The sequence below is a fragment of the Pollachius pollachius genome (genome assembly GCF_949987615.1).
Source record: "Pollachius pollachius genome assembly, chromosome: 8".
Lineage (NCBI taxonomy): Eukaryota > Metazoa > Chordata > Actinopteri > Gadiformes > Gadidae > Pollachius > Pollachius pollachius.
This window is the reverse complement of record NC_136941.1, coordinates 1,517,796-1,541,954: the sequence shown is the minus strand read 5'-3', so window position 1 is coordinate 1,541,954 and position 24,159 is coordinate 1,517,796. Positions and strand designations below refer to the sequence as shown.

The following is a 24,159-nucleotide window of genomic DNA, read 5'->3' as shown; positions in this document are numbered from 1 at the left end:
TATGATCTGATAAGATATGATCTGATGGTCCGGTGTGTTTTTATCTCTTGTTGGAAAGCATACATTTTTGTTGAGTTTTGGTAATACTTTCTTGGTAATACTCCATCACTGCCTACCTGGCAGTGGTGGAGTTATTGGATGATGACCTTGTAATGAACCCAATGTTGATATTTTATTTACATTTTTATCCTATAGAAAATGAAAACACTGAAACGGGAAAGGGCGCACTATGGTAAGTTCTTTTTCCACATGTTTCACTTTGTAAATGAGTAACAGATAATTTATTAATATCCAGTGATTCGAAAGGGTCACTGACTCACACCAAGTCAAATGATATCGCTGTGATTAAAAACATTTCTGGGGAGATGTGGCCAGCATAACGCCAGCTCAGTGGCGTTTATAACGTAGCTCACTGAGTCGTCATGACAACACAGAGCAGGGACAAACGGTAGAAAGGGCGCTTTCACTCCTTTAGTTTGTAGACTCGGTCCAATTCAGGGTGAGGCTTTGTTACATTTTCATTTGGTTCGGTCAGCATTCACACTGGACTCTGATAGGCCGACCGTATTGTAAACCAACGCCTCGCGGTTGGCGGGTCGCTCGTCTGTTGGACAGAACCTCCGAGGGAAACTCCCAACGCCTCCTAGTTGAGGACAATAACAATGGAGCAACTTTGTCCGGTCTTCTGTTTTTCATTTTGCTTCGGTGTTCCTACAAATTAAAAATCATTTGGAGGAACTTCCACCATTCTTTAACTGAGTAATTAAAACAACTAATCGATGACACACAATTTTATGAGCCACAAAATGTTTTTACATATTCTTCAGGCCATATCTCGATAACTGCTTTCCCCTCCTTATTGCACCACGTCTGACTCACTTTAATCTCAAAAAGTTCACGTATACATGGCTGAATATGTTTTTTTTATTTCCTGTGTGTGGAAAAAGTGCACATCCCACCCACAAGGCATCGTGTGTGTTGTGGGTGGGATATATAGTTGACTGCAGTCAAGCCGGCCGCCCTTACATTTGGATTGCACCCATTTTCTATCCTTTATGGTAAATTAATTGAAATGACTACGGCCGAGCTGACATGGAGAGTAAGCGACTTTTCACATGTGACTACGTCCTGTTTTCAAAACAAGTTGTTAACACAGTTTATACAGAAACCGCAGTGCCGACACACTAACACAACATCAAGCATGTTATAGACGGGTCTGATTGCGTTAAAAACCTAAAGCAAACCAAACTAGAGTTCACTTGGAAGCGGACATAGAACCCCGTTTTCAAGCAGACCACAGTTTTATTTTTCTGACCATACTAGAGTAGAGAAAAGAATAAAGAAAGAAAAAAGTAATAAACCTTGCTGCCCTCACTAGTTTCCATCTTGCAGCCTACTTTGCTCCCTGAAAGGGGGGGGACAGGTTACCGTTTGATGCTAAAAATTCCCACACTCATTTGAAGTGCAGAGACCCCAAGCACCAGGACAGAGTCTGTACACCAAGAGTACAGAACTCTCACAGAGCTGCTCCCAGAGATCTGCTCTGACTGTAAAAATGTACTTGGAAAGCTTTTTCAACGTTGTTGGACATTTTGTTACATCTATTATTTTGTTGATGAGTGCTGCTACCCTGGGCCCAGCGCCCAAAGTTGAACATATTTTTACTTTATTGCACGGTGAAAAAAGGCAGAAAGAGAGAGGCAGGCTTCAGGCCCGCAATTTAGAAAATGGAGAAAATAGGAGGAGGAAAGGAAAGCCTTCATTTTTGGTAGCTAGCTAGCTACTCTGCAGCAGCAGCTACAGGTTTTGTTTGTAATGTAAGGCTAACTTTATCTACTCTATAACCGTCCAGGTGGAGCTGCTGGAGAAGCGACGTCTGGTCCCTCATCCACACCTCTCCTCTCTACGGAGCTTGTACGTTCAGACCATTATTTGTGGTCTCTGTGTCATTAATAATAAACTGCTATTTTGTCTTTTTTATTATAGTTATTATTATTGTTGAATGTTATAGTTACACCTTGTTGCTAATTAATTGTAGGTCTTAGTCAAATGATATAAAGTGTATTTGTACAGTGCTACCTTATATGTAGTAGAATGACAGAGGATTTAATGCAGTGGTGTAACAGTATGGATGAACTGTATGTTTGAACACAGCCTGCAGGTCTAGAGACATCCAGCCCTCCAGCTCCCTCCAGTGAAACACAGTCTGCTGAAGGTGAGTTGTGTTAATTATGTTACAGCTGCAGTTATGCAACTAATGACAATATGAAATAATCCAAATTCTATTAAATATTCATGATCAGTTCACCCTGTACCTCTGAAATGCTTTGTCCAGAAATAGATGAGAGGGGATCTATTAGACTATATTAGACTGGAACTTAATCACATCAAAGAATAATTTAATCCAAGATGACCTTTGGACCTTTTTTCACTGGTGTAATTGAACAGTATTTGTCAACCTTTATCTATAATCATGCTCATTGTGTGTGTCTTGTTTTGTATATGTGGTAGTGTGGGTTGGTTGTGTGTCTGGTTTTGGGGGGTGGTTGTGTGTCTGTCTGAGTCTCTAGTTGTGTTAGGTGTTTGTGTTTCTGGGTGAGTCCCTGGTTGTGTCGGGTGTGTAGAATGTTGGTGTTTTTTTCTACAGGTGGTATTGTGTATCTCTGGTTGTGTGTGTCTAGCTGTGTGTGTGTGTCTGGCTGTGTCTGGTTGTGTGTCTGGCTGTGTGTGTGTCTTGCTGTCTCTGGTTGTGTGTCTGGTTGTGTCCTCATCTCCACCTGAGAGTACCCAGCTGCAGAGCTGCTCCACTGGGCTTCAGTCTTCAGTGAGTGTTGCTTCATGTGGAGGCTGGCTGTATGTCCTGACTCTCTGATGCCTTCTCTTCCAGAAACTACACCGCTAATGTCCAGTGAATCTCCTGAGCCAACCAGGGACCAACAAGAACATACCTCAAGAACAACTACCCCTGACGGTCATGATGATGACCAAAGTCTGGGTCCTGAGGTCATCCGGAGAGACATTGGCACCTCCCAGTCCATCCCCTCCACCTCCCAGTCAGTCTGCAGGTCTGGTGCTGGAGAGGGAGACATCGAGATGGGTCCAGTCCCAGGATCAGACCATAAATCACACAAAAGCACAAAAGCCTCGTGACGCTTCCTTCCCCAAGGCGGCTTCGCTGAGCAGTCTTTATTAGAGCTTAGATCGGGCCCAGAAAATCAAGCCCGCACCGGCCCGAGCCCGTGCACGTTCTGTCCGAGCCCGATTTCAACCCAACGTTTTTTTGAATACATGTGTAACTTTGTACACATTTGTTACTTAGGCCTACTCTGCTAAATATATATGTAAGGGATAATGTATAGAACGCCGGTCATTATCGGGATAATAAGAAGACCCCAGTAATAAAGGCCTATAATATTTCTGTTTATGGCATAGATTTCTCCTCAGATTAGGCCAATAAAGCTATGATTAAAAAAAACAAAAAAAAACCACAAACGCTCGATCAAAGGCCCGGCCCGACCCGGCTCGAGGATAGTGGTGGGAAATATCGGGCCGACCCGCATTGTTTTACATGAATTGGCTAAACAAATGACCACTGTAGCATATTTAAACACAATTCAAATTAAGCAGAGAAAATTATTTCCATTGGTCATTTTGACCGGAGACATTTAGAATTTTCGGTCCTACTCATTTTTTTCCGGTCAATGACCGGTAATTACCGGACAACGGAAACTATGACCTGAAAGTGAATCTGATGATTCAAACTCAGAAACTAGCAGAGATGTGAACTCGAGTCACATGACTTGGGACTCGACTTAGACTTGACTGCTATTGACTTGAGACTTGACTCGGACTTTGCCTCTTTGACTTGTAATGACTCGACATGTCTTGAGTCAAGAACATTTTGATGAAGATCAAAATGTGAAAAATAAAAGACAAATCTACACTTCAATAATATCAAAACTGAATTTCGATATCAATTTATGCTTTCTTCAGAATCACAGTTTAAGTTTCATATTGGCTTCGTTTCAGTTGGTCTCATTAATTTACTTTGACGCTGGAGGTGAGGACGTTCAGCAGTGTTGCCAGATTGGGCGTTTTTTACTGACCTATTGGCCTACGTTTTGAGGACGTTCAGGCAGTGTTGCCAGATTGGGCGGTTTTCCCACCCTATTGGGCTACTTTTAACAACATAAGATTTCGGCGCATGCGCATATCAACACATTTGAAGACAAACAATGAACATATTACTGTATTGATAAGAAATGACTGTACATTAGAGTGATATGTTGAAATTATGATCAATAACCTAATAATGACATTATTAAGTAAAAATACATGATGACTTGTTCAAGACTTGAAAAAGTTTGGGACTTTGACTTGGACTCGACTTGCCTTTCCCTGTCTTGATTTGGGACTCAACTCGGACTGGACTGCTAAGACTTGGGACTTGCCAAACAGTGACTTTTGGCCCATCTCAGGAAACTAGAGGAGGAAATACACCTGTCAGATTGCTTCCTGATGCCAGCTTTCACAGGAGAAGAGGCGTGGTGTGTTTATCATCATTATTTGATGAGTCCTCACATCATTCTTATATGGCTCACAGAGCAAAGACAAGCGAGGTGTTAATCAATAGTGTGAGGTGTGCTCTGTGAGGCGTCCTGGGATATGATGGGTATTTTATAATTTCTGTTATATTTTTTACAACGTTTAAACTATTTTGTAAACGATGACATGTACATATTTTGCTAAACTTTTAGTAGCATCACCTTTTTTTAAGGCTTTAGACCGTAATTATTTAGGGAATAAATTGTAAAATAACAGATGCAAAACCTTTAATGAAAATATCTACCAATGTACTGCACTGTATTTCAATCAGGATATCTTATTTACAATTAATGGCTTTTGTTTTTTTTAAAGTAATTCCTGTACATTTTTTAAATTACTTTTCTTGAGTTGATCAGGAAGCATTTGGGGGGCTGGGATTAGCATTAAATGGTCTTCTTTCATGTATCAGTCAAACATTGTTAGTTACATATTATTGTTTGTGATCAATTGGAGTAAGAGAAGGGCTGGTTGTTGGGGTATCCTGTGATGAAAGCCCAGGAATAAAGGGTTGAACATTGCGTCTTAGCTTGTGGTCTGTTTGTGACAAGGGACCTGGAAACTCCACCTAAAGTCCGGTCTCACGGGAAGATTGAAAAAGCATAAAAGGGCACAAGGCCGCTGTAGACTAAGACAGGGAAACAATCCAAACAAAGGAAGAAAAGACAGGTCACCTTCTGAGGAGTAGTCAGGCAGAACCGCAGGCAAAGTCTAAAAACAGGTAGGAGCCAGGCTGGCAGGAGCCAGGCAGGCAGGAACCAGACCGGCAGGAACTAGGCAGGCAGACTACAGGGCCTTTTGAACTGACTACGTAAGCCAAGACCAAACGTAAGATCAATCTGACAAGTTGGGCCTGAATTCGGACAGCTTGTCATGACAATTGTTTCATTCCAATCCAGAATAACCACAACGGACACACCTTTTGACAGGGTTATTGGAAGTTAACGTAGCGGTACCAGCCAGGTTTAAGATAACTTTGGCTGTAGATAACTGGCTTTAGCTCACTACACCACGCCAAACCTAGTATGATGTTGTTTACTCACATTTAATTTCATCACCCAACGAAAATGACACAAAATACTGTTTAAAGCGGACATATTATACCACCTGGTGTGAGTGTGATTAGCTGTTACAAGCCATTTGAAAATGTGCAGCTTCTGACATCACAGGTGAGCGTGTCCACCTAGATGTGTGCTGGATAGATCAGTCTACCCATTGGACTGTAGCAAACGTTGCTCATCAATCCGTCATACATCTACATTTGTTACCGATGTGGCTGACGTTCAGACCTTTACCGTTCTAATCTGTACTTGTTTGTTCATAAAACTCATTTAGCTCCGTTGTCGTTATTGTTTTAAGAAGCCATGCTGGCATGATGCCTGTTGCAGTTAATCCACGGGAGCCGGTAAACAGTGCGTGAGCGTCCTTCACCGTTCACAAAATATATAAGTGCGTTCAATGAACGCCGCTCTTTTAGCGCGTTCATGCACCCCACTGGCTGGCAACACGAGGTTCTGGTGAGGACCTCGCGTGGTTCAGGTGGAGGGGTTGGGTTAGAGTGAAGGAGCTTTAGGGGAACCCGGGGACTGTAGGCCTCGCGTCGGTCTCTTAGCAAGGGTCATGGCCACGGCGCGCCGTTCTCATGTTACATCTGATTAAAACTATACCTCTGAACAATGACCATGTTAGGCTGTTGATATTATAGTGTACCCCCTCTCAATGGGGGTGCAGGACGACCGTGAAACTCGCTATGCTAACACGCTAGCATGCCCTGCACAGCATTACATTCATACCACAGAATGAAAGCAGAAAATGTTTTCTCCGGAGTCTCTGAATGGACTCGTTTCCACATGGGACCCAGGACGGGGACTGACCTCAGGGCTGGCCCCCTCCTGCTCCGCCTCCTGCCCCAGGATCAGCTCTCCCTCCTCCAGCAGTAATGGAGCAGTAATTTGTCAAGTAATGGATATTACTTGACAAATGGTTTTGTAACCACTGTATTAGAGTTGGATGGAAGTAGTACACTGTATCAGGTGACGTTAACTACATTGGTGTCCATCAGGGCGGGGGAATAAATCAACCACTGACGTATATTCATAAAATCAAAACAATTAAAACCAAAAAAAAATACAACAATCATAATATAAGGTCTCTTCCGTGAAACTAGACATTTTTACACCATTTCTTTACCTTTTATTAGAGTTCTAGTATAGTTCTAATAAAGTGTTATACTATACTATATATTATTATGTGTGACCCTCACCCCCCCCCCCCCCCCCCCCCCCCCCACAATTATTAACATTTTCCTTGGCGATGATCGAGTATGGAATGTGGAATTTGTCTCTGTCACATTCAAGTGCATTGTGGGTAGAAAACACAGACAGGTTCAGGCAAGGGCTTCATACCGGCCTCCTATTGATTCTAGCTGACGGACCTGTCATCCCCCTTTTATAAGGATACAAACACACACAACACACACACACACACACACACATACACACAAAATAAACCAGAAAAAGTAACAGGAAAAACAGACGCAGCGCGTCGTCCCTATTCACTCACATACTATTCCCTATATAGTGTTTATGATATAGAGCACTATATAGGGAACGAACAAACGAGAATTCGGACACTACGCTGAACATTTCTAAACGTCTTTTGCGTCAGTAAATGCGCCGGGTATTTGTGTGACGCAGACAGATGCGCCCACATCATGTGAACAAACCGGGCACCCACGAGGTAAGCTGGAGGTTGTATTGATGTTGAATGTTACATTTCCTTGATCAAGTTTTCTTTTATTCATTTTGAATGTTATATTTTCTATGTTAAATCCCAAACAAATTGTTGACATTTCTAAACGAAAGCCGGAGCCGGAAAAACACGACCGTACTGCATTGTGGTATACGGGAGTAACATGTAGGGAACATCGGATGTTCACTCAAATTTGGGGTATTTTAAGTCTACTTTATAGTGCGTGAAATTTACCACGGAGAATTCGAACACCACTACAAAATGGTGAGCACCCTATATAGTGCACTGTTAGGGTGACCAGATGTTCCGCTTTGTGCGGGACAGTCCCGCATTTCCATGACTTTGAACGCGTCCCGCAAATTGAGACGTTGTCCCGCATTGTTATTGACAGTCAGACTCGATTTTTTTTTTTTGGAAATGCGTGATTTATCATCTAGCATTTATCAAATAGCTGCGTGCGGAGACAGCAGGGCTGTCATCAGGGGGAGGGGCAGGTTGTTTGATCATGTCAATGAAACTTGGTCTCGGACGCAGGTTAAGGGCACGCCCACCACCAAGAAGCAATGCAAGGGCGATCCTAGTCAATCGCCTAGGGCGGTAAATGCGTTGAAGGCGCCCTCTGGTGGCGGCCTTAATTAATTATGAAATATAACTAAATAAGCGAAATAAAACACGTTTATCAAATATGTTTCTAAATAGAACGGACAAGGGGGGAACGGGGGATTATCTGTTATTGCGGACTGAAACCCCCACTGAAGGTCCCAGGTCGCCTCGTAGTCTTTGTCCAACTTCTGGTGAATTGGGATCTGGTCACCCTATGCACTGTATCGGTGATAGGGAACGATTTCGAACACAGCTACGCAAACTCATTGCTCCCACTAAAGTTGAGGTGAGCTAAAAAAGGAGGCTAAACTGGCAGTTTACAGATTAAGATGTTCAAATGTGTTTCAAAAACGTTAAGCAAAAACATGCTTAGATAAAGATGTTAAAATGTGTTTAAAAACGCACAAAGATTTTTAGAATGTTTCAAAAATATGTTAAAATGTTTCAAAAAAGTTAAAAATGTTTCAAAGAAATATGATCAGAGATGTTTAAAATACGATCAGATGTTTAAAATGTGTAAAATAATTAAAAGATCTTTCAAAACACAGGGATTTAGAACATTTTTTTGGGGGGGGGGGACTCAGCTGAAATTTGTTCTCTGAGGGGGGGCTCACTCTCTCATACTTTAAAAACCCCTGTACTAGACCATTTACTGGCCGGTCTTTGCCTCTTCAATGCGGCGTCAAAATATTTCAAACCCGTTGATCGTTGGACGGCCATGTTATTTTTCAATGTTCAATTAATGCTATTTATATATTTAGTTTTATTTAATCTAAATTTCATTGGCAGCTTTATTGCATCAGCAAATTGTCAACAGGTAGAATACAGAGTGAGAGAGGAATGCTGTCCTACCGGTCCAGATGTTAGAGTTAAATATCTGAACTAGAGCTAACGAGTTGACTAATTCAATCCCACAGAATGCCTGAAATAGCTAGCTTACTAGCTGACTTAATCAAGTAATAGTTATGTCTAATACAGACAACTGCATGTCTGGATTAACTAGCTAACTTGTTGAAACAATACTAAAGTTAATAATAAAATCAGTTTCAAGTTTTGTTTGAATCATTTATTTCTTAGAGCAGGGGTCCCCAAACTACGGCCCGCGGGCCGGATCCGGCCCACCTAAACAACTGGAGTGGCCCCCTTAACGATCCCAAACAACCCCTTTTAAACATGGCCTATTTAAAAAATAGAAATAAAAAAAAAACATTAATTTCTTGCTTTTTTTATGAGGGAAGTGAAAATTTAAATATACCATAAAAGGCAATTGTTAATTTTTATATAGTACTTTTTCATATATTTGAGATCTCAAATAGCGCATGGCAACGTGACGTCACCAAGTTCGCGCCGCAATGTCGGGCGATCATGCCACAAGTGCGTGCGGCGATCAAGCGGCAAGTAAGCGCGGGAGTGGAGAACGGTAGAAAGCAAGGCAACAAAATGTCGAAACTGTTGGGGAAACGGAAAATAGATTCAGAGTGCAGAGTTTTTAAACAGCAGTGGACAGATGACTATTTTTTTGTCCAGTGCAAGGAAAAGGCAGTTTGTCTAATCTGCAAAGAGACGGTGGCGGTGTTCAAAGAATTTAACATCCGCCGACACTATGAAACCCGCCATGGCGGGCAGTATGCTAGCTTGCTGGGCCAAGTGAGGAGAGACAAGGTGGCTAGGCTAAAAAGTGGATTTGCTGCCCAGCAGAGTACAATGCTACGCCAAACACAGATGAACCTGTCATCCGTTCGGGCCAGCTTCAAGGTAGCTAAACTGATTGCAAGCTGTGGAAAGTCGTTCAGTGATGGGGAGTTTGTTAAGAAGTGTTTGAACGCTGTCGCGGAGGAGGTGTGTCCGGACAGGAAAGATGCCCTGAACGCGGTGAGTCTGTCCGCATCTACAGTTACCAGGCGAATTGAAGAAATGGGGCATAATGTACATGTCCAGCTGAAAGAGAAAGCTAAAGATTTTGAGTGTTTTGCATTGGCAATGGATGAGAGCAATGACGTGCAGGACACAGCACAACTGCTGATTTTTATTCGGGGAGTAAATTCACTTTTTGAAGTGTCCGAGGAGCTGGCAGCTCTACAAAGTCTCACGGATAGTACGACAGGCGAGGATATTTTTTATAAAGTACGCCAAACGATGGAAGAGTTGGGTTTGGACTGGTCTAAGCTGGCTAGCGTCACAACGGACGGTGCTCCGAGTATGGTTGGTGCGTCGCGGGGGCTAGTGGGGCGCATTAAAAGAGAAATGGAGGAACGAGGTCTCACCCCCCCACTACAAGTCCACTGCCTGATTCACCAGCAAGCACTGTGCTGCAAAGTTCTGAAGTGGGAATCTGTCATGAAGGTGGTTGTGTCTTGCATAAACTTCATCAGAGCAAACTGACTAAAACACAGGCAGTTCCAAGCTTTCCTATCCGAGCTGGAGTCTGCCCATGGAGACGTGCTTTACCACGCTGAAGTCAGATGGTTAAGCCGGGGCAGAGTTTTGAAACGCTTCTACGAGCTGCTACCTGAAATCAACGCCTTTCTCCTGACAAAGGGAAAAACGGTCCCAGAGCTGATCGACACAGAATGGAAATGGGACCTCGCCTTTTTAACAGATGTGACAGAAATTTTAAACGGCCTCAATTTACAGCTCCAAGGCAAGGGAAAATTAATCTGTGACATGTATTCCCACGTCAAAGCATTTGAGGTTAAATTGGCGCTGCTTGTTGGACAAGTGCAAAACCAAGACTTCACCCATCTCCCTGCTACTCGAAGCCTCTCAGCTGAGTAACCAGCGGTCCCGTTTCCAACCAAGAAGTGCAAGGACGCACTGGAAACGCTGAGAGCGGAGTTCAGTGTGTGGTTCCGTGAGCTTCGTGCCCACGTTAAAGAAATTTGCATATTCCAGAACCCTTTTGCTGTCGACATTAATGACACCCTGCCTTCTCTTCAATTTGAACTGGCTGAGTTGCAGACCTGCGATGTGCTGAAAGACGCATTCAACCCCAACTGTCTCATAGAATACTATGCTTTTCTCCCAAACGAGACCTTCCCCAACATAAGAAAGAACGCAATGAAGATGTCCACAGTTTTTGGGAGCACATATATCTGTGAGCAAACTTTTTCACGCATGAAGCTGATAAAAAATCTGACGAGATCAAGACTCTCAGATCAACACCTGCATCAGTCTCTGAGACTGGCTGTAACTGGAATGGAACCTGACATCAATCTCCTAACCAGTCAGAAGCAAGTCCACAGCTCACACTGATATGGTAAGCCTGCTGATTTCAATAACTATGAAAATGAAAAGAATTCAGTATAGTGCTCTTTTTATAGGCAACATGTTTCTTGAACAGTGATGTCACAGACAAAATGAGACTGCAGCATGTCATACAGGGCATTTAGCAGACGCTTTTATCCAAAGAGACTTACAACGGCAGAGTCAACTATGCAAGGCGACAGCCCAGGAGCAGTTAGGGATTAGTGTCTTGCTCAGGGACACATGAACTTTCAACTAGGAGGAACTGGGGACCGAACTGGCAACCTTTCGGTTACAAGAGCACTGCTCTACCTCCTGAGCTAAGCTGACCTGATGTCAAGCCGATGTCATCTGCTGATTCGTTGCTTGTGTTTTTTATCTGCCATTCCTGAAGGGCCTGCATGCTTCCAGGACCACCCTGAAGTCAGGAGGAGAGATTGTGGTTGACCGCTCCCACCCTGGAGCCAGGATCCTCATTATCACAGCACAAAAACATAATCTAAGATTCATGTAAATACGAAACCAGATCACCTTATATACCTGTTCATTAAAATTATTCTGTATTAATGTTATTTACTGTAGCCTTAGTAAACATACCTGTTAGACATAATAATTATTATTATACTATTGTTAACTCCCCTTTATCTGAGACCTGATCTTTACCTGATTTTTACTATTATTCTCTATTAATATTATTTCACTACCTGTAAAGACAAAATACCTACCTGTTGTTAACTCACTTGTACCTGTTACAAAATCACACCACCTCATTGTTACCTGGCATCAGCTTGTGTTTTTATTTTCCATAAAATAAAAGGAGTTCTTGTGGTACTTCAAATAAACACGTGAAGACTTTCTATTACTTTCTTTGCAAACCAACAAGGGCAGCTGCAAAAGAATTATCATTATAATCTCCACAATAATACTGGTTGTCACTTTGGCCCATATCATTTCCTGTTATAGACTGATCCCGGCCCCCATCACAGAAAGGAAAGTTGATGTGGCCCCCACCGAAAAAAGTTTGGGGACCTCTGCTATATAGAATCAACCCCACAATCAAAGGTATGTGTTATTACTGGGTTGACACAGAATACAACAATGTGTCTTATACTGAGTAATAGTTATTACATGACGCACCTTGTAAATAATTTGATCATATTTTATTTAGATGGAAACACAGAGCAAGGAGTGGAGCCAAGACTACCATCCAACAGGTAGTGTGTGTGTGTGTGTGTGTGTGTGTGTGTGTGTGTGTTGAAATAAAATACATATACAAAATAAAATAAATATAAAATACATAAATAGCTGTTCTGCTCCTGTGTCTGGCTGTGTAGGGTGGATATTTAGTCTGGTTGTTGTGAGTCAAATGTGTGTTTCTGGTTGTGTGTCTGGTTGTGTTCCCATCTCCACCTGAGAATAACCAGCTGCAGAGCTGCTCCACCCTTCAGCCTTCAGCCCAGATAGTGAAGATGTGATAGAGGAGGATGGAGGTGTTGAGAGTGAGGGAAATGAAGGCTACTCTAAGGGTGAGGAGAGGACAGGAGGGGAAGGGGGGAAAGAGAGAGCGCTGCAGAACAGCTTTGCCAGAGAAGCTTACTGATCATCAGAGAGACGCAATTGTTTGCAGAAGGTGCAGAAAAAACAGACATTACCAAAAGAGTGTTGCTGGATGTGGAGGCTGGCTGTATGTCCACCGCTAAAGTCCACTGACGGTCCTGAACCAACCAGGGACCAACAAGAATATACCATAACTCCCCCTGATGCATCTATGGATGATCAAGATGGTGACCAGAGACTGGACCCAGCCCAACCCTCAAGCCCCACGCATAATGGATCTGTCTCACTCCCAGTCCAGCCTCCTCAGTCTGGGTATCCCCCCCACCTTCCTGGCAGCCTACAGGTCTTATGTTCGCTCAAAAAGTTGCAAAGACAAGCGGGTTAATAACAAGAGGAGCGAGCCGTGCTCTGTGAGGCGTCCTGGGGTATGATGGTAACGTTGGCTCGTGTCCACGCTCCACCTCTCTTGGGCGACCACCAAGCTTTCTCCAGCCTCCTGAGTGTCTCTTCCTTCCCGTCGGCCTCCTGAACGGCTCCTCCTTCCGCTCCGTGCTCCCGGGCGGTCCCGGACGCCTTTCTGCTCCCCGAGTCAGCCTCCAGAGCGGCTCTGCACGTCCGTTGGTCTGAAGCGTCCAGCGCCTGGGCGTTATGTGTCTGTTATGTGTCTTGAATTAACTTTATTTTACTCCTTGCAATGTTATGTATCTAAAATGCTAAACATAGAAGATTGAGACGGATATACGTCCATAGTTTTTAACCTACTGCTGAAACCTAGGAAGCGCGCTTTTTAGGTTGCAGTGGTTGAAGACACCCGAGACGAATATTGGTGCATCGGGCTTATTCTGTAATTGCTGGTGTACACCGTGTACACCAGCAAAATTCATCACATGTGGAATGGCGTTACCCTGTCTTGTACATTTGGTTGTTCATTGTATAGTAAGAGAGGGATATTGTTAGGTTTTTTGGCAGACATTGGTGTGAGCACTCTTTCACTGCACACGTTGTCGGTCTTGCTGTCCATGTATCAGAAGTTCAGGCTTCACTTTTACAATTCCTACATCGTATTTGATTAAGTTACATTTATTTTGTATGTATTTGCCATAAATGTATTGGCCGCCAAACAGATAGGTGGCAGCAATGCGCCCGATGGCGCTGCCGTTTCCCTTTATATTTACACGAAGAGAAGACGGACCAATGATGACGGACCAATGATGAGAGCACCAAATTTGAAAGTATTGGCTGGGGGGATATTTTCAAGTTCAAGTTCTTCGAGTTGAGGTAAACTAAACTGTCCTTGAATCTAATCATATATTCTACTTCTATCAGATTAAATTAGTTCGTTTATATTTCAATTGGGGATGTGCAGTTAAAACGTTATTATGCCGTTCATTGAAAGGAAGGCTTCAGTATACGAAAAAGGAAGAGCATTGCAACGGCAAAAGTTATTGAGTGTTCAATAATTTTCCCATTTAAATACTAAGATCAAACATGATTATTCCATGGAGCATTACGTTTAAAAGATGAGGGGGGAAAGAAACATTGTGGCGAGCAGCAAGCGAATGACTTATTAAGCAATGCATTTAAAGCTGGTTAAATTAGTGAATTAATAATGGATTTGTTCACACTATTTTAAAAGGATATTTAATGAATCCCTTTCCTTGGTGGTTTTAATTCCCCAAGCAGCATGCTGAGGCACCGAATGTGTTGTGTCTTGTAATCCTAACCTGATCTATATACTTAAAAAAACACATTGTTGGAAAGTACGTTTGAGAGACGTTGTTTTGTGTTTTGTTCATCAAATGTTGACATAGTATTTCTCATGTTGGTGTAATGGTGTTGTTTCACACACAGTTTGTTACTATTATTTGACCACACACGTGTGTTTGTGTAGGCTACTGTATTCAACTGCTAAACTTGGGCTCCCGTCTCATCCTTCCTGTGGTAACCCGAGGGTAATGACGCACGCACACTTGGAGCTCAGTTAGGGTACTTTACTGGAAAAACATATCACCGTACAACAGCCCAGCATGGACCATGCATTCCTTAGACGGTGCAACACTAAAACCGGCCGGTAGAGTACACGGGTAAAGGCACAAAGGTTCCGGGGTGCAATATATAAATGAATGCAACATTAATTCAATCTATAACACCTCTCCCCCTTTAAGTAAACACTTAGAATACGGTTAAACAAATAAACTGACTTTGCATGTATGTACCCTTGTAACCAATACATAAATACTATTGCACTTAAACCAACTCCAATTCACATTTCACAACAAGCCATCAACAACATCCGGTATTGCACAACATTTTTCTTTAACACAACAGGCAACAACGACCGATATGGCATAACACTCTTTTTCTTTTAGTTTAACAGTTCAGTCTCTCTGGAGGCTTGTGTTGCCTCTCTGACCTTCTTAGTGAAACATTAGAGTCCACAGCCTGGGCAACAGACGGTGCTCCACTGGGAGGAAGTTGGGCAGGGGCAGGTGAGGCAGTCTGCTCAGACAATTCCTCAGGAGGTAGCAACCGTCCATCAATGCACACCGGTGCCACACAGTCCGTAGAGCCGCTCACACTGTCCTTGTGAGCAACACTCCGAGACCCCTCCCCCTCTGCATCAGTGCGGGCCCGCACGTGATCCTGGTGCCGGCGAACCTGCCTGCCATCCAACAGGTCCACCACAAAAGAAACTGGACCAGACTGGCGGTGAATAACTCCTGGCAGCCATGGTGAGCCAGCGGCAAAGTTCTTCACATACACACAGTCCCCCTGCTGCAACAGCCTCTCCCTGGCATGTTGGTCCCGTCTCACCTTCTGGTTCTCCTGTGACCGGGCAACTTTTGCCCCCACATCCGGGCGAAGGAGGTCCAGATGAGATTTGGGCTTCCTCCCCAGCAACATCTCTGCTGGAGGCAAGCCAGTGGTTGTGTGTGGAGTAATCCGATACTGGAACAAGAAACGTGCAAGCTTAGTCTCCAGCGTGTTCCCCGACATTTTCCTCAGTCCATCCTTCAGCGTCTCCACAGCACGTTCTGCTAAGCCGTTGGAAGCAGGGTGGTATGGTGCAGACCGTATATGTCGGATTCCATTCTTCTCCACAAACTCTTTGAAAACCTCACTGGAGAAAGTGGGCCCGTTGTCACTGACCACTGTATCCGGTAGCCCGTGGGTGGCAAAGATGCTTCTGAGCGTGTCAGTGGTAACAGGGGCTGTGATATTTGACATGATGTGTGCCTCCATCCACTTTGAATGAGCGTCCACCAGCACAAGGAACATGCGACCCATAAACGGACCAGCAAAATCCAGGTGGAGCCTGGACCAGGGACAGCCCGGCCACTCCCATGGGTGGAGAGGCGCCGGTGCGGGCATCTTCTGGTTACTTTGACACTGTGAACATGCTTTGACCTTTTCTTCCAACGCACCGTCCATCCCTGGCCACCACACAAACGACCTGGCGAGGCTCTTCATCCTTGACACCCCAGGGTGGGCTTCATGCAGCACTTCCATTACCTGAGCACGACCCGCAGGTGGAATAATCACCCTGGAGCCCCAGAGGATACAGCCATCCAGCACACTGAGCTCCAGCTGACGCTGGACATAGGGCTTGAGCTCCTCCCGCTCAACTGTTACCGGCCAGCCCTGCAGTAGCCACTGCTTTACTTGTGACAGTGCCGGGTCTCTTTCAGTCCACTGTTTGATCTGCTTTGCGGACACCGGAGAGTCAGACAGCCTGTCTAACAAAAACACAGTCTCTGGAAGGAGGTTAGCTTGGCTCGGTGACTCTGGGAGGGGAAGACGGCTGAATGCGTCTGCATTTGCATTTTCACTTCCTGCTTTATACACAATGTGATACTGGTACGCTGACAAAGTTAATGCCCAGCGCTGCACTCTTGCTGACGCCATGGGTGAAATACCTTTAGTCTCACCGAACAGGCCCAGCAGAGGCTTGTGGTCTGTGAAAATGGTAAATGGGCGACCATAAAGGTACTGGTGGAACCGTTTCACAGCAAAAACTACAGCTAGCCCCTCCTTCTCTAGCTGAGAGTAACCCCGTTCTGCTGATGTGAGAGTACGAGACACGTACCCAATAGGCTTCTCACCTCCGTCGTCCATACGATGCGAAAGGACCGCCCCCACGCCGTAGGGTGATGCATCACAGGACAAAACAACTTCCTTGTCTGGGTCAAAGTGCACGAGCAGCGTTGCAGAGTGCAATAGTCCTTTTACCTGCTGGAACGCTGTCTCCTGATCCTGCTGCCAACTCCAGGAACAGTCTTTGTGCAGAAGCTGATAGAGTGGAGCAAGCACAGTGGACAGTTCAGGCAAGAACTTCCCATAATAGTTCACTAAGCCCAAGAACGACCTGAGTTCTGCCACATTCTTTGGGCTAGGAGCCTCCTTTATCGCCCTCACCTTCTCCGTCATGGGGGAAAGCCCCTGAGCTGAAATCATATGACCCAGGTAGGTGACACTCGGAGCCTGGAAAACGCATTTACTGCGCTTTAACCGCAGCCCGGCCTCCTTCATTCTCTGCAGCACCTGGTCGAGGTTTTGCAGATGCTCCCCTTCGGTCTTACCCGTCACCAAGATGTCGTCTAGGTAGACAGCAACATGGGGAATGTTCTGCAGGAGGTTGTCCATGGTGCGCTGAAAAATGGCTGGGCTGGACGCGACGCCGAACACCAAGCGATTGTACTTGAACAGACCCTTGTGAGTGTTGATGGTCACGTATTGTTTAGAGTCCTCGTCCAGCAGCAGTTGTTGGTACGCGTGACTCATGTCCAGTTTTGTAAACGTTCGTCCTCCTGCCAGTGTGGCGAACAAATCCTCCACTCGTGGCAGGGGATAAGGGTCCAGTTGTGAGGCTTGGTTGATTGTCATCTTGTAATCACCACATAGCCGCACCCCACCATCTTCTTTCAGCACAGGCACAATTGGGGCTGCCCAGTCAGAGAACTCCACCGGTTCAATGACACCTGACCGCTGCAGCCTGTCCAGCTCCGCTTCCACCTTAGCCTTCATAGCGTATGGCACTGTGCGTGGTTTACAAAAACGTGGCTTTGCGTTGGGGTCCACGGTCAACTTCACTGTTGTGCCCCGGAGGGTGCCAAGCTCATCCTTAAAAACGTCTGCATACTTTGATAGGATGTCTCCAACCACCCTCATGTGCATGATCTCCCCCCAATTGAGGCGGATTCTCTGTAGGAGGTCCCGCCCAAGCAGACTAGGTCCCTCCCCGTCTACCACTATCAGCTCCCCTTTAGCTGACTGGCCTTCGTACATAACGTCTACTTCTATAGCTCCAAGTAGAGGAATGCACTCACCAGTGTATTGTCTCAGTTTAATATTAGTCTTTCTTAAAGCGGGCGCCTTTCCAGAGCCCCACAACCTGCAGTAGGTGGTATGACTTATCACTGAAACTGAGGCACCCGTGTCCACCTCCATGGTCATCTCTTTTCCATTTATTTGCAGCGTTGTGCAGATTGGGGCTGCCCGGGGTTTACAGAGGTCCATACTGAACATGTTGAATGAACACTGCTCCTCAGGTCCTTCACTTTGCAAATGATGCGTTTTCATTTGGGGTTTTGACTCTTCCCACTCCTTTTTCCATTGCTTTTTAGCACCTCTGCACTTCTTGGCTATGTGTCCCTTTTTCTGGCAGTTATGGCAAACAGCATCTTTAAAACCACAGTCATTAGCGAGATGCGCTCCCCCACACCGGTAACACTCTAATGACTTCATCGGCTTGCCTCTCCCCTCCTTAAACAGACGGTGAACAGTGCTCTGTGGCACACTGGCATTAGCTGCTTGAATGTCTTTTGAGTTGTTAGCTGCCGTTTCCATCGCATGAGCGATCTCCAACGCCTTCTTGAAAGGTAGTGTAACTTCACCCAGCAATCGGCGTTGAATGCTGTCATTATTGATACCACAGACCAACCTGTCCCGTAGCATGTCGTCAAGCCCCGGTCCAAACTCGCAATATTCCGACAGTTGTCTCAGCTCCGCCACGAATGCAGCAACTGAAACTCCCTCTTTGCGTGAATGGGTGTGGAACTTGAAGCGCTGAACAATCACTAACGGTTTGGGGTTGTGATGCTCCTGCACCAGGGTTACCAATTCCTTGAATGACAAGTCACCTGGCTTCCGTGGGGTTGCTAAGTTGCGTATCAACTTGTACGTCTTGGCACCGCACACACTGAGGAGAATCGATCTCTGCCTTTCCTCCCCCTCAATGCCATTCGCCAGGAAAAAGTGCTCCAGTCTCTCGACATATTCAATCCAGTCACCATCCAGCTCGACGAACTCACTGAGCGTGCCGACCGTAGCCGCAGCCATGCTACAAGCTAAAACTACACGGAACTTCTTCTCCGACCCTAACCACACGACACTCCGTCATATATGTTTTAATCCTCGTCGCCAAAAGTGTGGTAACCCGAGGGTAATGACGCACGCACACTTGGAGCTCAGTTAGGGTACTTTACTGGAAAAACATATCACCGTACAACAGCCCAGCATGGACCATGCATTCCTTAGACGGTGCAACACTAAAACCGGCCGGTAGAGTACACGGGTAAAGGCACAAAGGTTCCGGGGTGCAATATATAAATGAATGCAACATTAATTCAATCTATAACACTTCCCATGCTGCTCGCCACAATTTTTAATTTTACAAAACATCAAATGGGTGTTTCTGGTAAAGGTTGGGGGGAAAGAGGTCATACCTAATCGATCGTTTTTGAGCATGACTTTGAATGAGTTCAACACTGGGTCAAGATCAATGCAACTCTGCTTGAGCACGGTCGACAAATATAATAGATTGAGTCACCGAGCGATGAGGGGACAACTCAGAACTAAATCCATTATGTTAAGTTCTTCATTGCGTGCCGCCACTCATTTCAAATTCGATTGAGCTTTCACGTTCACTGGGTCTCCCCAAAGAGACTATTATATCCCATATGGCCACTAGGTAGCTCCTGATCACGCTGAAAAAACACAATGAATTCGTTCACATCGCACATTCATAAACATTGCATTCATTAACTGCCTTTTTTTTTTCATCTCTCCCCAGATATTTCAGAACGTCAACATGCATGGCAATGATGATATGGCAGCCAAAATATAGGAACTGTGGCCCATATAACTTTTAAATGAAAGCATGTGAAAAAAATAAACCTTATTTTACAATAAATTAATTGCAGCCACACAGCTTTGCTACCCTCAAACTAACTTTATGATGGTTTAGGTCGATACAAATTGGAAAATGTTTTTTTTCAATGTTGAATTAATTTTCAAGATACATTTACTTTTATTTCATATTTATTGTATTGACAATGCTACTGCATCAGCAAATTGTCGCCAAAAAGAATACAATACAGAAGAGGGCTGTTGTCCAACCTGCCCCCCAGGTAAGAGACAATATCCTGACTAATTAGCTGGTTCAAAAAACTAATTTGGAATGTTATTTTGTTTGTATTTTTGCTTTTTCAACATAGTCAATTGTTTTGGTTCCAACAGGAATGTATGTTTCTAGACATTGCACAGAATTCAGAAGTACATCATGTGCATCTTGCACAGAAGGTACTTTCCAAGATGGCAACAATGGGCGTGAACAATGCTTTTCATGTAAACATTGTGATGCAGGTACATTTTCACTTTTCAACTTATTAGCTCAGTGATATGTACCCATGTCATTTAAAACCCTTTCCCCCTTAAACAAGACCATGGATACTGAGTAACAGGTCATGAATGAGAAACATGAGTTTAGATTAATGAGGGTAACAGATGCCTAGATGCCCATTGAAGGCACTGAATACTCCCCTTCTTTTCCTATCAAGTTATTCTAATTAAAGACTTCCTCAGACGACCTTCTCGTTCTCTCAGGGTCCTCTGTAACTGTTGTGATTGACAGGTCTCGGTCTGAAGGAGAAGAAGTCGTGTTCATCAACATCAGATGCTGTGTGTGAGGTCCTGGATGGATTCTTCTGTAGTGACTCTAACGGAGGTGGATGTAGGGCTGCTCAGATACACACGGTTTGCAGTCCTGGTCATTACATCGGTCAAAGAGGTTGGTGTCGAAACACATTACTGATTCTATTCAGCTCTATAAGGGGCCATCCAGCTTCTTAACATTTAATGTATTAAAGTTATTCCATGATAATCTACAACAGTCTGGTAATGACTCCATAGACAGAAACACCTTTTTTAATTACAATTCTCTATTTTCTTCGCCCTCGTGGAGCTTTCGCCAAACAATTTTGGTGAAGATAGTTGCAATATTGTACCTCGCCATGTTTTTCACGAATGTCATTTTCACACCAACTCAAAATGATCGTGTTCTAATAAAACATCAATATATTCCTAAAGGAACAGCAGATAAAGACACAGAGTGCCTTCACTGTACTGATGGAACATTCTCAGATGGCACATCAACGTCTTGTCAGAACCACACAAAGTAAGTGAATGTTATACTTTATTTATCAATACAGAGTACATTAATGGCACATTTAGCATCAGGCCTGGGTAATATACCATATGTGTTTTGGTGTGTCTTATTATTAGCAGTCATTATGTTTTGCAGTTTACTTTTCCATTTAATTGAATTGAATCTCCATTTAAGATAAGTAGTAATAAAATAAACGGCAAAAGTATTATAAAAGCTTTACAATCAAACATGATTTTCTATTTTCATTTCGTCCAGAGTGTCCTTCAGTCATTTAGAATAGAGGCTGATACAGGTCATTAGGAACAGGTAGGGGTCAGGCATCTAGCTCAAGAACAAGACCTGAAGGCCTACAGGAAGGTTGTAGACATTGGGGATCAAACCCAGTACCTTTGGACCAGGAGACAAACCCCCAGTCTACTATCCTCCCCCCAGTATAGGATATACACTACACACCCTGAAACTAAACCTGTTGTCTGGTCCTTCTCATTTCAGATGTGAATCTGTGGGACTGAAACTGATGAAACCAGGAACTGATTCAACTGATTCTTTATGTGGAGAACATGTTCCAGAGAGAGGACATGTGGCAGGAATAATACCAGTCATACTGGGAATGGCTTTAATAATCATAGCCATTATTCTGAGGAAGAAAAAAAGCGGTAAGTGATACATTAAACTAACATGCATCATGTTACATTAAACTAACATGTATCATGGTTTTACTAAATGATAGTGTGTTATACTGATTGTGTACTATACTTATACAGATATTTATTACATGATGCATCGTGTAAATAGTAGAGTTGAGCCAAGACTACCGTCCAACAGGTAGTGTGTCGGTGTGGGGGTGTGTGTGGATGGATGGGTGGGTGTGTTGAAATAAAATACAATAGCTGTTCTGATCCTGTGTCTGGCTGTGTAGGGAGGATATTTAGTCTGGTTGTTGTGTGTCAAATGTTGTGTGTTTCTGGTTGTGTGTCTGGTTGTGTCCCCATCTCCACCTGAGAATAACCAGCTGCAGAGCTGCTCCACCCTTCAGCCTTCAGCCCAGATAGTGAAGATGTGATAGAGGAGGATGGAGGTGTTGAGAGTGAGGGAAATGAAGGCTACTCTAAGGGTGAGGAGAGGGAGGAGGAGAGGACAGGAGGGGAAGGGGGGAAAGGGAGAGCGCTGCAGAACAGCTTTGCCAGAGAAGCTTACTGATCATCAGAGAGACGCAATTGTTCGCGGAAGGTGCAGAAAAAACAGACATTACCAAAAGAGTGTTGCTGGATGTGGAGGCTGGCTGTATGTCCTGATTCTCTGCTGCCTTCTCTTGCAGAAACTCCACCACTAAAGTCCACTGACGGTCCTGAACCAACCAGGGACCAACAAGAATACCATACCGGGGCTTCCGGTTACGTCATGGAGGGATAGGTCGCACGGTATCAGAGCTCCCGATAGCCAGGTGCTAATACCCCTGAAAACTCGAATATTCAGATCTAGAAATCATCTCTGCTGTAATGACAAGGGGGAGAGGTTCGAAGGGTAGGAAAACTGCGGTTAATCAGCCTGAAAATACGGCGCAAGACGAAGCTGAAAACGCGCTAGCTGACCTCGAGATGGAAGAAGATGGCGGCCATGAAACTACCTGCTTTGAACTAGCCGACAGCGAGGCTGGAATGCGCTCGGGTCTGGCAAACATTAGCAAGGACATAAAGGACTTAAAAACAGAAATGAAAGCCTCATTCCGCGCATTTGGTGAAGATTTGAGGATGGACGTGAAACGAGACTTGGATGATTTCAAAAAAGGAATTAACCAAGAGTTCACTAAACTTGGCACTGAACAGCAGCTGCAGATTTATTTATTATTTATTATTATTATTATTTATTCAGAATTATGAAATTATGAGCCTAATAATGACATTATTAAGTAAAAATACATGATGACTTGTTCAAGACTTGAAAAAGTTTGGGACTTTGACTTGGACTCGACTTGCCTTTCCCTGTCTTGATTTGGGACTCAACTCGGACTGGACTGCTAAGACTTGGGACTTGCCAAACAGTGACTTTTGGCCCATCTCAGGAAACTAGAGGAGGAAATACACCTGTCAGATTGCTTCCTGATGCCAGCTTTCACAGGAGAAGAGGCGTGGTGTGTTTATCATCATTATTTGATGAGTCCTCACATCATTCTTATATGGCTCACAGAGCAAAGACAAGCGAGGTGTTAATCAATAGTGTGAGGTGTGCTCTGTGAGGCGTCCTGGGATATGATGGGTATTTTATAATTTCTGTTATATTTTTTACAACGTTTAAACTATTTTGTAAACGATGACATGTACATATTTTGCTAAACTTTTAGTAACATCACCTTTTTTTAAGGCTTTAGACCGTAATTATTTAGGGAATAAATTGTAAAATAACAGATGCAAAACCTTTAATGAAAATATCTACCAATGTACTGCACTGTATTTCAATGAGGATATCTTATTTACAATTAATGGCTTTTGTTTTTTTTAAAGTAATTCCTGTACATTTTTTTAATGACTTTTCTTGAGTTGATCAGGAAGCATTTGGGGGGCTGGGATTAGCATTAAATGGCCTTCTTTCATGTGTCAGTCAAACATGGTTAGTTACATATTATTGTTTGTGATCAATTGGAGTAAGAGAACGGCTGGTTGTTGGGGTATCCTGTGATGAGAGCCCAGGAATAAAGGGTTGAACATTGCGTCTTAGCTTGTGGTCTGTTTGTGACAAGGGACCTGGAAACTCCACCTAAAGTCCGGTCTCACGGGAAGATTGAAAAAGCACAAAAGGGCACAAGGCCGCTGTAGACTAAGACAGGGAAACAATCCAAACAAAGGAAGAAAAGACAGGTCACCTTCTGAGGAGTAGTCAGGCAGAACCGCAGGCAAAGTCTAAAAACAGGCAGGAGCCAGGCAGGCAGGAACCAGACTGGCAGGAACTAGGCAGGCAGA

At 44.1% G+C, this 24,159-nt stretch overlaps 2 protein-coding genes across 4 annotated transcripts in view; both read left to right on the top strand.

The window, feature by feature from the left end:
• Positions 1 to 5,123, top strand: part of LOC307079176 (uncharacterized protein) — a 47,419-nt gene extending 42,296 nt beyond the window's left edge. For all 3 annotated transcript variants that reach the window (XM_079741309.1, XM_079741308.1, XM_079741307.1), the window contains 4 exons: positions 196 to 232; positions 1,853 to 1,914; positions 2,155 to 2,215; positions 2,888 to 5,123. In XM_079741309.1, coding sequence (XP_079597435.1) covers positions 196 to 232; positions 1,853 to 1,914; positions 2,155 to 2,215; positions 2,888 to 3,150 — 423 coding nt within the window. In that variant the 3' untranslated portion in view covers positions 3,151 to 5,123. The remainder of the gene's footprint in view (positions 1 to 195; positions 233 to 1,852; positions 1,915 to 2,154; positions 2,216 to 2,887) is intronic.
• A 6,727-nt stretch (positions 5,124 to 11,850) lies between these two features.
• Positions 11,851 to 23,909, top strand: LOC307079181 (tumor necrosis factor receptor superfamily member 5-like). Its single transcript, XM_079741316.1, has 8 exons — positions 11,851 to 12,261; positions 12,368 to 14,708; positions 19,829 to 20,165; positions 20,275 to 20,400; positions 20,669 to 20,824; positions 21,124 to 21,211; positions 21,695 to 21,858; positions 22,521 to 23,909. The coding sequence occupies exons 3-8, from the start codon at positions 20,021 to 20,023 to the stop codon at positions 22,613 to 22,615; spliced, it is 774 nt and encodes a 257-aa protein (XP_079597442.1). The 5' UTR covers positions 11,851 to 12,261; positions 12,368 to 14,708; positions 19,829 to 20,020; the 3' UTR covers positions 22,616 to 23,909.
• The last annotated feature ends 250 nt before the right edge of the window (positions 23,910 to 24,159 follow it).

Excerpts from the sequence above, each read along its gene's own strand:
- LOC307079181 (XM_079741316.1), top strand. The coding sequence starts at position 20,021 with ATGTTTTTTTTCAATGTTGAATTAATTTTCAAGATACATTTACTTTTA. Across the intron at positions 20,401-20,668 it reads ATGTAAACATTGTGATGCAG|GTCTCGGTCTGAAGGAGAAG; the intron begins GTACATTTTCAC and ends TGTGATTGACAG. Across the intron at positions 21,859-22,520 it reads TCTGAGGAAGAAAAAAAGCG|AAACTCCACCACTAAAGTCC; the intron begins GTAAGTGATACA and ends CTTCTCTTGCAG.